Source organism: Leptodactylus fuscus, chromosome 3, assembly GCF_031893055.1.
Source record: "Leptodactylus fuscus isolate aLepFus1 chromosome 3, aLepFus1.hap2, whole genome shotgun sequence".
Lineage (NCBI taxonomy): Eukaryota > Metazoa > Chordata > Amphibia > Anura > Leptodactylidae > Leptodactylus > Leptodactylus fuscus.
In genome coordinates this window covers 25741396-25756702 of record NC_134267.1, presented here as the reverse complement: position 1 = coordinate 25756702, position 15307 = coordinate 25741396, and the positions used below count along the sequence as shown (strand labels likewise).

The 15307-nt window shown below is 50.2% G+C and overlaps 2 protein-coding genes across 4 annotated transcripts; one reads left to right on the top strand and one right to left on the bottom strand.

Annotated features, from left to right (window-relative positions):
* Positions 1 to 2098: 2098 nt before the first annotated feature.
* KLHDC3 (kelch domain containing 3) lies at positions 2099 to 10234 on the bottom strand. 3 transcript variants are annotated; one of them, XM_075267264.1, is made up of 11 exons: positions 10153 to 10234; positions 5236 to 5443; positions 4977 to 5141; positions 4797 to 4912; positions 4534 to 4605; positions 3978 to 4191; positions 3478 to 3564; positions 3291 to 3399; positions 2912 to 2985; positions 2365 to 2443; positions 2099 to 2278 (listed from the first exon to the last, which is right to left on the bottom strand). In XM_075267264.1, exons 2-11 carry the CDS (start codon positions 5387 to 5389, stop codon positions 2212 to 2214), a joined length of 1137 nt encoding a protein of 378 aa, XP_075123365.1. In that variant the 5' UTR covers positions 5390 to 5443; positions 10153 to 10234; the 3' UTR covers positions 2099 to 2211. The 3 variants fall into 3 exon arrangements, with proteins under 3 accessions (XP_075123365.1, XP_075123364.1, XP_075123366.1); XM_075267263.1 differs by lacking the exon at positions 10153 to 10234 and adding an exon at positions 8104 to 8197; XM_075267265.1 differs by lacking the exon at positions 10153 to 10234 and adding an exon at positions 8151 to 8196.
* MEA1 (male-enhanced antigen 1) lies at positions 8316 to 14741 on the top strand. Its single transcript, XM_075267267.1, has 4 exons — positions 8316 to 8406; positions 10584 to 10773; positions 11575 to 11665; positions 14505 to 14741. Exons 2-4 carry the CDS (start codon positions 10585 to 10587, stop codon positions 14657 to 14659), a joined length of 435 nt encoding a protein of 144 aa, XP_075123368.1. The 5' UTR covers positions 8316 to 8406; position 10584; the 3' UTR covers positions 14660 to 14741.
* The last annotated feature ends 566 nt before the right edge of the window (positions 14742 to 15307 follow it).

The following is a 15307-nucleotide window of genomic DNA, read 5'->3' as shown; positions in this document are numbered from 1 at the left end:
TGGTTTTATTTACATTTTGACCCCTTAAAAAAAATCCAAAACTGTGTTAAAAAATTATTTTTTGAAAAGTCGCCATATTCCGACAGCCATAACTTTTTTATACGTGCGTGTACGGGGATGTATAGGGCGTCTTTTTTTGCGGGACCGGGTGTACTTTGTAGTTCTACCATTTTCGGGAAATGTTATTGCTTTGATCACTTTTTATTCAAATTTTTATCAGAATCAAAACAGTGAAAAAATGGCCATTTTTGACCATTTTTCCCGCTACAGCGTTTACCGAACAGGAAAAATATTTGTATAGCTTTGTAGAGCGGGCGATTTTGGACGTGGGGATACCTAACATGTATGTGTTTCACAGTTTTTAACTACTTTTATATGTGTTGTAGGGAAAGGGGGGTGATTTGAATTTTTAATCCTTTTTTTTTTTTTTATATATATATATATTTTTTTACTTTTTTTAAACTTTTTTTTTTTGCATTTATTAGACCGCCTAGGGGTATTGTCATGGGTGGGCGGTGTCGCAGATTGTCAGAGCGGTGGGGGTCGGCAAACATGGCTGCATCGGAGCGTTAAAGAGAGCCTCCTGAAGTAGCGTTAAGGTGAGGGGCAAAGTGGTAAAGTATATGTATATGTGAGTGTGTGGGGTTAGGGGCGAGGCTGTAGAGGGCAATATGAATTTTGTGGCTTGCTATGGTCCAAAGTGTGTGAGATTGCAGAGATGGTGGTGTGAGTTTGGGTTTTGTGGGGGTCCTGGCACAAACGTATGTGAGCTATTGTGACGAAAAGTAGCCTATTGCGCAATCGGGTGTATTAACTATGTTTGTGGAAAATTTCAGCCAAATCGGTGGAGCGGTTTTTCCGTGATTGAGGAACAAACATCCGAACATCCAAACACACAAACCCACAAACTTTCACATTTATAATATTAATAGGATATATAGACTATTATAGATCACATATTACACACATTACATATATTACACTACTATATATCATTCTATATAGTTACTAGCATCTGCCCGCGACTTCGTCTGTGGGTTGGTGTCGGCGCTGAGCCGCTTATATTTAGCCAATTGCTCTTGTGGATGATCAGCCTGCTAGTTTGTATAACTACCCCTTTCCTGAGACTGGGTTTCCCCCCCCCCAATTGGCTGAAAAACTTGGCCAATATTGCAATATTATTATGGTCTGAAGACAGAGGGGGGGGGGACGCTCAGGAATCTGATTGTGTAGCAGGAGGGTTTCATTGAGAGCACGACTTCCAGTTCATAGATATGGAGAATTGTCCACATTTTTAAAACACTCAGGAGGAAGCAAGAGAGAGACGTGGACTTTCCCCTTTTAGGGTGCATGCACACTACGTAACGCCGGGCGTGTATGAGAGCCGTACACGCCGGCGTTACAGCAGGGCTGCCGAACACTTCCCATTCACTTCAATGGGAGCGCTCGTAAACGCCACTGTTACGAGCGCTCCCATTGAAGTGAATGGGAAGTGTTCGGCAGTCTGCCGTAATGCCGGCGTGTACGGCTCTCATACACGCCCGGCGTTACGTAGTGTACATGCACCCTTAGGCTGCATCCAGATACTTCACAATAAGGTCACAAATACTTTCCTGACCACCAGTCTAATCTAAGCACAATCAGAAGGTCATTGAAATGTGGCGTTAATCTTTGTGTTATACTCCAGAGCTGCGCTCACTATTCTGCTGTTACAGTCACTGTGTACATACATTACATTACTTATCCTGTACTGATCCTGAGTTACATCCTGTATTATACTCCAGAGCTGCGCTCACTATTCTGCTGGTGCAGTCACTGTGTACATACATTACATATCCTGTATTATACTCCAGAGCTGCGCTCACTATTCTGCTGGTACAGTCACTGTGTACATACATTACTTATCCTATACTGTGCTTGCTATTCTTCAGATTCATAGTTTAATTCTTTTTGCACTCCATACATATTTTGGCGATTTGCATTTTGGGAAGAGTCTTTATTTACACTAGTCTCATGTAAAGTATGTGCCCCCTTCCGCTCTCTCAGTTACCCGCTTGCAGTCACCATTTCCACACACCAAACTGTACACATTAGACAGTTATTATAATGACATTTTATTTTTCATTGATTTGTGAGATTTATTCCGCGGTGCAGACGTATAAAAGATGATGAGTGTGGGAGAAGCGGGGTGTCAGAAGCGCGGGGCGTCTCTTATCCATGGGAGAAGAGCAGGGGGCGGCTAATGTTGCTGTTTGTGGTCATGGCCGACAGTTCCCACCTGAAGAGCAGAAGGTAATAGGGTTAATGGAGCTGAATACATGAGACAGTCCCCTCCCCTCTTCCCAAACACGCATGCGCACCCACCTGATGTCATGAGGCAGGCAGGACTGGTCCAGACTGTACTGTAATACGGCAAGTTTACACAGCGTCTTTAAACTGGGACCTAAAGAAGACAATGGAAGTCAAACATAATGCTACAGAGGGCGTATAGACCATTCTATAGGTCCCCTCCACTTTCTCATTTGGGCGTTTGTGTTTTTTAAACTGAACCAGCCATAGGATCCCATTACAGTCAATGGGGTCCAATAGCTTTGTATGTTTCTGCAATTTTAGGTGTCCATTACTCTGATCCTCCAATGGACCAGAACACAACACTAGTATGAATGCAACTCAGAATGGGACATAGTGAACATAATCGGGGGTCAGGTCTTCCCCTGCCCAGCCCCAATTATCCACCCTGGCCTATAGAAGCAGCTGCCGTCAGCCAGGCTTACATGTGAAGTGCGGTCCTCCACCGCCATCTTTGGCAAACACAGACCGTTGCTAACAGCCAGACTCCTACCCCAATGTGGAGTGTGGTCCTGCCGTCTGCACCTCCCACCAGATCCCTCTGCACACCGTCACAACTTACTGAAGTCTAGAATGTGGAGGTCTGAGTGATCCATCAAGTAGAACTCGTCCTGGAGATTCTGGTCCTGAGATGGGCTGCAGCCAAAAAAAAAAAAAGTCCATCAATTGTTCCTCCTGTCACTCGTACAAACTCCTAAACATCTCCTGTCAGAACAGGTTCTTCCCCTTGAAACCCTTCCCCCCAAAGCTCAGCCCACAGTCTTATTTCCCCCAGAATCTGTCCTCTTAGTACAGTCCAAGTCTGGATAAGGACTTCAAAATATTTCTCAAGATCTCCTAAGGATGACCCCTTGCTACAGACCCTCTGCCTTGTCCTTGAAGCCCCTCCCCCGTCCCTCTGGGCCCGTGCGTTATCTCTTTAGCATCTGTTTTTCTCTTACCTGGTGCCTCCGAAGAGCAGGATTTTATCGCCCACAATGCAGCAGCACTGCCGCCGCCGAGCACACGGGCCTTTACCCTGTATCTCCACGCGCTGCCAGCGGCCGGTCTCTAAACAGAGAGAAACCAAAAAAAGATGGAGGCGTGTTCCATCAGCAAGACATCCCCAGCCAGAGCTCTGCCACCTACCTGGCGTGTACTTCCATAGGTCCTGAAAGTGACGGTTCAGACGAGCATTGTAGCCACCAAATATATAAAGCTCCCCCCGGTATGCAACTGTAAGAAAGCTGAGTTACTGAGTGCAGCCCCTACCCCGAGACAGCAACAAAGCATAAGAGGTGTGAAATGGAGGCGGAGTTACAGAGCTCATCTTCATGCTATACACCCTATACTCACTGACTCCTCCTACCCATCTATACCGTACACCCTATATGCTGTGACCCCTCCTCCCCTGTATACCATACACTCACATTCAGAGAGCCACTTCTCCCCTGTATACTCTATACTTAGTGCTCATGCTCCCCTGTATACTATATATTCACACAAAGAGTGGCTCCTCCTCCCCTTTTATACACTATAGTCTGTGGCCCCTCCTTGCCTGTATACTATACTCTCACATTCAGAATGGCTCCTCCTCCCCGTATACCCTATACTCAGTGCCCACCCTCCCCTGTACACAGTACACTCACATGCAGAGTGGCTCCTCCTCCCTTCAGGCAGGGTAGAGCACTGAGGGACGTCCAACCAGGTTTCTGTTAGTAAATCAAATGCTCTGATTCGGTTGCAGTAGATTTCATTGTTAGAGTGGAACGGACCGGACCGATCTGCGCGGCCACCGAATACAAACATCTTAGTTCCGATGACTGTGGCGGTGTGAAAGTCTCTCCAGCGAGCCGGCACCCCCTGTGGACACAACATAGTGCAGCTCTGTAGTACCAGACATGGTGTAGGGGCAGGGCGGACACAGCGCATTCTACTGGATTAATAGGACACTACGTCCTGCACATAAGTAACAGGGTGAGGAGGTGGCTCGGTGGTTAGCACTGCAGCCTTGCAGCACTGGAGTCCTGGGTTCGAATCCTGCCAGAGACAACATCTGCAAGGAGTTTGTATGGTCTCCCCATGTTTGTATGGATTTGTGGGGCTCACAATCTACATTTAAAAACAAAACGTAACACGGTGAAGGCTACAGAGCAGGGCAGCAGGCGAGGTTGCCGATACAGACCAGCGGGGATTGTTACTCACTTTAGCTCTCACCAGACTCCAGATCATGAATTTGGTATCCAGTTTGTGGATGTCATTAGAGAAGCAGTCGGCCTGTAAGGAGAAGCAGAAAATTTCAGAGCTGTGACCCTGACCTCCCAATACATGTATCCTGACCACTAGGGGGCATGTCACAAGAAGAGACAGGCAGATGCCCCATTGTTACTTTCTTCTATAGACGTCACTGCAGCCTCTACAGCTGTAATCGCGAAATCCCCCTTCCTCCCCCCTACAGAGGGGCTTACCAGCTGCTCAAATCCACCAAAGATATACATGGTCCTGTCCAGAACGCAGGCAGAGTGACCGTCCCGAGCCCCTGGGATGTGACCACTCACACTGGGGTTCAACCACTGCTCTGTGCCTGTAATGAGAATAGGCTTAGGGATAGTCGAGTAAGATTTAGGACTATGGAAGGGGAGAATCACCTGTGTGGAAAATGTATAGGACATTGCAGGCCCCCTCAGAGTCGTTACGTCCTCCCCAGATGTAGACGATGTCATCGATCAGAACCGCCGTGTGCCCATATCTCATGTAAGGAACCTTGGACGGGGAGCAGCGTGGCGTGGTAAGCTTCCTCCAACGTAGAGACACTGCAAGAAAAAAAAAAAACAGATGTCTTGTCTACAGCACCTCAGTTGCCCCCCATTCACACCATACTCCGTGCACGCGCTCAGCAGTCCCTACCGGCATTGAAGACGTGGACATCGATCTGACGGCGCGTCTCGTAGTCCTCCCCTGTACAGTAGCCACCAAAGGAAAAGACTCGATGTCCCACGGCCACTGCAGCATGATTCACTCGTCTTGGACCCCCCTCTAGATGCACCGTCCAACGAGGCATCCCCCCAATGCATGCCGAGACACCAGGGAGGCAGAGGTGTCACCACACCAGAGCCTGCGGAGGAGAGAACTACATGAATGATATGGAGGTTGCGGGGGATCAGGGCTCAAGTAAAATACAAGAAATCCTGGGAGGAAACCTGCTGCAACCTGCAAGAGAACTGAGGAGATTTATTATCCAGCAAGACCCCTAAGGGGGCATTCACCCAGAGTAACGCAGCGTTGATTCTGACACGAGAACTCGCATAAGAATCAGCGCCGCAAAACAGAATCCCATTGATTTCAATGTCTTACGTGCGTTAAACAGAACCCATTGAAGTCAATGGGATTCAGTTTTGCAGCGCCGATTCTTACGCGAGTTCTCGTGTCAGCATCAACGGCGCGTTACATCGTGTGAATGCTCCCTAAACATCAGCAGAGCCAAACAGGGAAATAACAGCAATGGGAATGTCCACAAAAACAACCAACAGACGCTTTCACTCCAAGAGGTGTCACTGACTGTACAACCTGACGAAACATCCGTCCCTCACAACTGGGTCCTGTCCTGGTGAAGCTTTATAATTATGTGATGATAATATTATAGGTTACAACACAGGCTCCAGGACACAAGATGAGATATAGCAGGACATGGAGGTATATACAGGCTCTGTATGGTATATAGCAGTACATTTACCACAGATGTTACACCTGTAGCCTGGATACATGATGAGATTCGGCAGGACATGGAGGTATATACAGGCTCTGTATGGTATATAGCAGTACATTTACCACAGATGTTACACCTGTAGTCTGGATACATGATGAGATTCGGCAGGACATGGAGGTATATACAGGCTCTGTATGGTATATAGCAGTACATTTACCACAGATGTTACACCTGTAGCCTGGATACAAGATGAGATACGGTAGGACATGGAGGTATATACAGGCTCTGTATGGTATATAGCAGTACATTTACCACAGATGTTACACCTGTAGCCTGGATACAAGATGAGATTCGGCAGGACATGGAGGTATATACAGGCTCTTTATGGTATATAGCAGTACATTTACCACAGATGTTACACCTGTAGTCTGGATACAAGATGAGATACGGCAGGACATGGAGGTATATACAGGCTCTGTATGGTATATAGCAGTACATTTACCACAGATGTTACAGCTGGGCCTGTAGATCCTGAACACTTGTAGATTGGTGAAGTCACAACTGGTCCCATAAATGTGGCGACCGGGCAGGACCAGAAAGTGTTGTAATCTGGAGGAGACATTCCTAGGAACCCTTGTGTGTGTGTGGGCGAGCATTGTCCTGCTGGGATATGGCAGTGTCAGGATGTCCTGTACATATCACTGAGCTGTTTGTGTCCTAGTATCACTACTAGGGGTGACTGACTGTCCTATGTGATGGCCCCAATATCATCACACCAGCAGGGGGCAGCGTGTCTCTCCACAGAACAGGCAGCATTGAATAGATCACCATGAGGCCTCCATACACCAACCCGACCATCAGCAGATCCATCACTGAGTTTAGACTGGTTTTTTTTGGTTCAGAATTTGAGGCAGAGGCCGACTCAGATTCCAGACCCAAAAAACGGTAGCTGCGACTGGATGCCGGCATGCAGTCACATCACTCGGCTCCGTATTAGGCCCAAATGAATGGGCTTAGTCAGAAGGGAGTGTCTTCAGGCGGTCGTCCACGGCTGAACCGTCTGCGGCATCCGCCTGAGGAATGAGCATGTCGCTTCTTTTTTTTTCCAGGAGCCGGAACAAACCGCTCCCAGAAAAAAAGAACTGACCGGCTCCCACTGATTTCAATGGGAGACGTTTTTTTGGTCAGGATTTTGAAGCAGATTCCACCTCAAAATCCTGACCAAAATACCCTGTGTGAACTCAGCCTAAAGGATATGGCTTCAGTCTGTACAGTCCAGGTTTCTTGCTCACGAAACCACTGCAGATGAAGGCGACTGTGTCTGGTTGTCAATGGCAGGACATGTAATGGACGGGACACCAGATTTCTGGATAAGGTGCAGATAGAGACAGAGGGGTGTAATGAAGGTTCCCCCTGTGTCTGTCCTCACATAACTTCTGCTCCTAAAAGCGAGGTCAGAAGAGTCTTTATGGCAGCAACTCATCGACATGTCAAATGTCTAAAGACATGCCTTGCAGTCAGTTATCTCTCACCAAGAGGTACACTACCCAAAAGTAGCATGTGAGCCTTTTTATAGTGCAGCAGGGGAAGCACTTTCATGCCCTATAGTGCTAAGACCCGGTATCTGATCCGACCATACGTACAGTTTACATATCAGCCTGAGACAGCAGTGCAGCATGAAGTTTCCACCAGTGCCATATTTCTAGGGGGGGGAGGGGGCAGATATTTTTTGTTGGCGAGTGCAGTTCTGCAGATATTTCGGCTGTGATGACTGGAGATCTTTATGCAAACAAATTACAGGGCACAGTCCCAGGTGTGAATACTGTCCAGCCTGGACTCTGCTCGGGATGGACATTGATCCCAAAAATAAATCAGTACAAGCCCCGCCCACTGCCCCAAACCCTAGAGGAGGGCACAGACCCCCGAGCTGCAGCCACATCCCCCTCCTCCACTGCTCTGTCACTGGCTGTGACATTGCCAGACTGCAATAACTGAAATAATCACCCCCTGCAACCCTATGACCGCCCTGCACCCCAGCCACAGCCCGCAGACACCCGACCTCCTCTCACCCGACTACAATAGGAGCCTCCAGACCCCGAGCCCAGCGCTATGCCACCTCCATCCGTCAATTCCGCCACACTCTTCCGGAAGTGCACGCCCTCCGCTCCGCACTCTACTGGAAGTTTATGTTCTAAAGTGCCACACTCTACCGGAAGTACAAGTCCTGTGATGCCACACTCGGCCGGAAGTCTATGTCTTGTGATGCCACACTTGGCCGGAAGTCTCTGTCCTGTAGTGCCACACTCTGCCGGAAGTGAGTACCGGTGACGGACCCTTCTGTTGTCGCATCTGGTAAAGCCTCCTGACCTCAGGTAGTCAGACCATGTAATATACGGAGGGGGAGGGGATGCTGTTATGTGTCATCTGTTTGTCTCCCTGGTAATGGAGAGTTTCCTGTTGTCACAGTGTCAGCCCCTCCCCCTGTTATCTCTCCCCTCGTTTATATAGCCCCATCATATTCTGTATGGATTCTGTGACCCCTCCCCCATCCACAGTGTATGTAGACCCCATCACTGAACCTAAAAAAAAAACACCTGAAGATGGGCAGATAGGTGGTGATAGGGGAAGGGTAACAGCGGCGTCCTCTACTGCCCCCTCCGATCACAGCCGCCCCGGACTCTACATCCACCACCACCGGGTCTCATCTCAGACTGAACATCCACCGCCCCGGCTCAGATCCTGAACTCTACATCTGCCACCACCTTCTACCTATCGCCATTGAGTCCACCTTGTACATCTACCACCGCCATGTCCAATTCTAGATTCTGTGGGGGCAACACAGTGGCTCAGTGGTTAGCACTGCAGCCTTGCAGCGCTGGAGTTCTGGGTTCAAATCCTGTCAGGAACAACATCTGCAAGGAGTTTGTATGTTCTCCCTGTGTTTGTGTGGATTTCCTCCCATTCTACAAAGAAAAAGTACATTGTGATCCCTATATGGGGCTCACAATCTACATAAAAAAAAAAAAAAATTCTAGGCTCCGCATCCATAGCCATGTCCAATCCTGTCATGTCCAATCCTACACTTTACCTCCACCGGCCATGTCCAATCCTAGACTCCGCATCACCAGCCATGTCCAATCCTACACTCCACCTCCACTGCCATGTCCAATCCTAGACGTTACATCCACCACCATCTTTTATCCCAGACTCTTCATCTATCACCTTTTCACCGCCACCGTTTAATCTACACCCATCGCCGCTGCCTCTGATCCCGAACTCTCCACACCAGCCCCTCCAGCTCTTGGAGTTGGTGCCTTTTCAGGGCTGTGGAATCCGAAAAAAGTTCCCAACTTCATAATAAACTGATTAATGATATTATTTAATATTGTATAATTTTTTTTTTTATAGTTTGTTCCATATTTACTGTCATAGGGATTTATGAAGGAGCAGGAGTCGGCCCTGGCCCCGTGTGGCTCTTCTTTCCCCACCAGTAGGGTCCTCACATACCCACAGCCTGAATAGTTTGTATCCCAGCCAGTTGAGGTGGCCTATGGGGCAGCAGGTATGGCGCCATCTGCTGATTTCACTATTGCTCCTCCGTACACAGATTTGGGGCTGACTGTTGTGGACGCCATATTGGAAGGTTCCCACAAGCAGTGGAGAGCAGTAGACTGGTGACAAGGCTGGGTTGGTCAGTCGCTGGATGTGAATGGGGTCCTGCTTATATAGCCATGGCCATCATGTGATCCCTCCACCCCAGGGGCTGCTGGGACATTCTCTTAATGATAGGCCAGACCGGAGACCCCGGAGTTGTAGTGCAGCAGCGTACTCTCTGTTCTCACCTTCACTGAATCATAATGGATGATGTGGCCCCAGACCTTCTGACTATGGAGTAAGTAATTAAACAGTAGGGGGCAGCACTATGGTCCAGTCATGAGATGTTCCTTTGCCCCAGATACATCCTGATGGGTTCCTTGTACCCTTTGTGTGAGATTGTCCCACTGCTAGAGGTGCAGAGTTCGGCTCTGCTGGACTTTTGGGTAGAGTGACCATGGACAGGACGGGGGATGTTGTGGAGTCTGAGAAGAAGACAGAACTACTCAGAGAAGCGGGCTTACCTCTGCCTGGCTGCGGCTCCTTCTCCTGACCTCAGGGACAGCCGGATGACTATCCACGCTGCGTCTATTTCTGGACATCACATTGCTGCTTGTGAAAGAGCTGCAGGATATAAATAGCGGCCGTACAATCCCCATATTCATGGCAGGAAGGAGTAGGAGCGCCCCCAGTGGCCAAGCTCAAAATCAGCACCTGAGAAAGGTCATTTCAGTGCAGTAGCTTTATTGGTGTGAGCTCTGCACTAGTAATAGCCCCTCAAGAAAAACTGTCACATGATCAGTTAGAACCTTCCTGCCCCTCTATACCAGTAATACCCCCCAAATACACTGTCACATGGAGGGCTCAAGCTGATATTTGGGGAGCTGCAGATCTCCAGGACTGGCTGGTTACATATTCATTTTCATTCTGAGGCTTCCATTTTGTTTTTGCACAGAATGGGCCCAGAGAGAATCTTACCAAACCAGAGCGAAGATCTCGGGGAACCTCAGGAGCCTCCAATAGAGTGGAGTGGAGGTGAGGAAGAGGAGGATGAAGAAGTTCAGAGTGGCTACCAGTACCAGCCCCTTAACCAAGACCCAGAAGATGGTGTCCAGACAGAAAGTGACCTACACGAGAGACTGCAGGTAATACAGAGCTCTGTTACCATAATCCTACAAGGCAGGCAACCTGGCCACTAGGCTCCGCCCATCAGGCAGGTAATCTGGCACTAGGCTCCACCCATCAGGTAGGTAACCCGACCACTAGGCTCCACCCATCAGGCAGGTAATCTGGCCACTAGACTACGCCTATCATGCAGGTAACTCAGCCACAAGACGCCACTCATCAGGCAGGTGACTCAGCCAGACTTTACTAGGCTCCGCCCATCAGGTAGGTAACCCGGCAATAGGCTCCACCCATCAGGTAGGTAACCTGACCACTAGGCTCCAATCATCAGGCAGGTAACCTGGCCACTAGGCTACGCCCACCATGCAGTTAACTCAGCCACAAGACTCCACCCATCAGGCAGGTGACCCAGCCAGACTTCACTAGGCTCCGCCCATCAGGTAAGTAACTCAGTCAGACTCTTCAAGACGCTGTCCATCAAGCAGGTAGCCAGTCTCCATTAGAGTCCACTCATCAGGCAGGTGACCCAGCCACTAGACTCCGCCCATCAGACAGGTGGCCCAGCCAGAGTTCACTAGGCTCCGCCCATCAGGCAGGTAAGCCAGCCATGTTCCTTAAGACTCCTGCCATATGGAAAGTAACCCAGCAGCTGATGTGCAGTAACAGACATAACCACAGACAGCAGTGGCGCAGTTTCTGGAAGAAATAGTATCTTTGTTCTTATACAACCCAAAGGGCTTTGTGTACAGCCATGAAACCCCAGCGCCCTGAGAGCCTCCCTCTAGCTCCCTCCACTATAAGCAGCGCCCTCTCTCTTTTAGGCCATGAGACTGCAGCTTCCTGACCCTCCTGTTGACAGTGAGGATGAGGATGACGACTTAGGCGCACAGAGCTCCATTCCCATGGACGCAGGTATTTATCACTAGGGCAGGGAGGGGATCTCCGACAACCACGGTCATTCTGTACGTACTTTGGCCTAGCTGTAGTCCCTGATCTGTCCCAATGTCAGAGGCAGCTCCTGGGCAGTGACCGCCCCACCGACAGCTCTGGGGTGATCCAGGAGACAATAATATGTGGGCACAAACAACCTGAAGCGGCAGAGTTCTCTCATAGACAAAAATAATGTGTGAGAAATGTGATCCTAAAGAGGAGTTCTGTACAGTAAGAGCAGCACAGGGTCTGGTCACATGGAGGGGTTCTGTACAGTAAGGGGGCACAGGGTCTGATCACATGGAGGGGATCTGTACAGTAAGGGGGGCACGGGGTCTGATCACATGGAGGGGTTCTGTACAGTAAGAGCAGCTCAGGGTCTGGTCACATGGAGGGGTTCTGTACAGTAAGAGCAGCACAGGGTCTGGTCACATGGAGGGGTTCTGTACAGTAAGAGCAGCTCAGGGTCTGGTCACATGGAGGGGTTCTGTACAGTAAGAGCAGCACAGGGTCTGGTCACATGGAGGGGTTCTGTACAGTAAGGGGGGCACAGGGTCTGGTCACATGGAGGGGTTCTGTACAGTAAGGGGGGCACAGGGTCTGATCACATGGAGGGGTTCTGTACAGTAAGAGCAGCACAGGGTCTGGTCACATGGAGGGGTTCTGTACAGTAAGGGGGGCACGGGGTCTGATCACATGGAGGGGTTCTGTACAGTAAGGGCGGCACAGGGTCTGGTCACATGGAGGGGTTCTGTACAGTAAGAGCAGCACAGGGTCTGGTCACATGGAGGGGTTCTGTACAGTAAGAGCAGCACAGGGTCTGGTCACATGGAGGGGTTCTGTACAGTAAGGGGGGCACGGGGTCTGATCACATGGAGGGGTTCTGTACAGTAAGGGGGGCACAGGGTCTGGTCACATGGAGGGGTTCTGTACAGTAAGGGCAGCACAGGGTCTGGTCACATGGAGGGGTTCTGTACAGTAAGGGTGGCACAGGGTCTGGTCACATGGAGGGGTTCTGTACAGTAAGGGCAGCACAGGGTCTGGTCACATGGAGGGGTTCTGTACAGTAAGAGCAGCACAGGGTCTGATCACATGGAGGGGATCTGTACAGTAAGGGGGGCACGGGGTCTGATCACATGGAGGGGTTCTGTACAGTAAGGGGGGCACAGGGTCTGGTCACATGGAGGGGTTCTGTACAGTAAGGGCGGCACAGGGTCTGGTCACATGGAGGGGTTCTGTACAGTAAGGGTGGCTCAGGGTCTGGTCACATGGAGGGGTTCTGTACAGTAAGGGTGGCTCAGGGTCTGGTCACATGGAGGGGTTCTGTACAGTAAGGGGGGCACAGGGTCTGGTCACATGGAGGGGTTCTGTACAGTAAGGGCAGCACAGGGTCTGGTCACATGGAGGGGTTCTGTACAGTAAGAGCAGCACAGGGTCTGGTCACATGGAGGGGTTCTGTACAGTAAGGGGGGCACAGGGTCTGGTCACATGGAGGGGTTCTGTACAGTAAGAGCAGCACAGGGTCTGATCACATGGAGGGGTTCTGTACAGTAAGAGCAGCACAGGGTCTGGTCACATGGAGGGGTTCTGTACAGTAAGAGCAGCTCAGGGTCTGGTCACATGGAGGGGTTCTGTACAGTAAAGGCGGCTCAGGGTCTGGTCACATGGAGGGGTTCTGTACAGTAAGGGGGGCACAGGGTCTGGTCACATGGAGGGGTTCTGTACAGTAAGGGGGGCACAGGGTCTGGTCACATGGAGGGGTTCTGTACAGTAAGAGCAGCTCAGGGTCTGGTCACATGGAGGGGTTCTGTACAGTAAGGGGGGCACAGGGTCTGGTCACATGGAGGGGTTCTGTACAGTAAGAGCAGCACAGGGTCTGGTCACATGGAGGGGTTCTGTACAGTAAGAGGGGCACAGGGTCTGGTCACATGGAGGGGTTCTGTACAGTAAGGGGGGCACAGGGTCTGGTCACATGGAGGGGTTCTGTACAGTAAGAGCAGCACAGGGTCTGATCACATGGAGGGGTTCTGTACAGTAAGAGCAGCACAGGGTCTGGTCACATGGAGGGGTTCTGTACAGTAAGAGCAGCTCAGGGTCTGGTCACATGGAGGGGTTCTGTACAGTAAGAGCAGCTCAGGGTCTGGTCACATGGAGGGGTTCTGTACAGTAAGAGGGGCACAGGGTCTGGTCACATGGAGGGGTTCTGTACAGTAAGGGGGGCACAGGGTCTGGTCACATGGAGGGGTTCTGTACAGTAAGAGCAGCACAGGGTCTGATCACATGGAGGGGTTCTGTACAGTAAGAGCAGCACAGGGTCTGGTCACATGGAGGGGTTCTGTACAGTAAGAGCAGCTCAGGGTCTGGTCACATGGAGGGGTTCTGTACAGTAAGAGGGGCACAGGGTCTGGTCACATGGAGGGGTTCTGTACAGTAAGAGCAGCTCAGGGTCTGGTCACATGGAGGGGTTCTGTACAGTAAGAGCAGCTCAGGGTCTGGTCACATGGAGGGGTTCTGTACAGTAAGAGGGGCACAGGGTCTGGTCACATGGAGGGGTTCTGTACAGTAAGGGGGGCACAGGGTCTGGTCACATGGAGGGGTTCTGTACAGTAAGGGGGGCACAGGGTCTGGTCACATGGAGGGGTTCTGTACAGTAAGGGGGGCACAGGGTCTGGTCACATGGAGGGGTTCTTGGCACTAAGAGGAGCATTTTATGGAAGAGCCTGTTATTTTGGAGAGCCTTGCAAGGTCAGGAAGATGTTTTGGTGGGGGGAGGGGGTTGTATTTTTGCTCCTGTTATACCTCACTGGTGATATTTCTGCAGATCATGTGGAGCTGGTAAAGAGGACCATGGCAGGAGTGAAGCTCCCGACTCTTTCGGTCCCTGTTTGGGCACAGCAGATTTCCGACGCCGACTGGGAGCACCTCGTCCACCAGACCATTCAGTCCCGCTCCGCGATGTCTCCTCCCAAGAAATGAGACGTTATACTTAATATGTGTATATATAAATATCCTGTCTGTAACCGCTCCATGTAAATAAAATGTAAAGCTGCGCCAAGAAGGCCGTGCTCCGTGCTTTACTCCGTCCAGATTATAGGTAGGTCATCACAGGACTGATGATGTCATCACAAGGATCCTCAGATTACAGATTCCTCAACATACTGGTGGGCGGTCCCTGGGCAGGGGAGGGGCTTGTACATCACTGCTATGTGACGGGCTGATGAGTCTCTCTGTCGCTTAAAGGGGTTGTACAGGTTTTGACGTTATCCACTATTGATAGGACAGGAGATAACTTCACGATTGGTGGGGTCTGACCACTGGAATCCCCACAGACCCCGTGTATGAGGCTTCGGTTCTCCTGTGCAGTATCCCGCGCATGTGCACTGTCACTCTATTACCATGCAGCATTAAAGGGGTTTTCTGAGGTTTTTATTTTGATGACCCATCCTTAGAGTAGGTCCTTGCACCTCCCCCCAATTATTTGACAATATTACAGCCCTATCATGTGATTCTTCTGAGGGTCAGTCTCATACAAATGGCAAGTAGTGAGCTGCACTACCACGCTCAGCCACTATACTGCCTATGGCGCTGTGCTAGGCATACAGTGAGGAGGCCGCAGTACTCAGC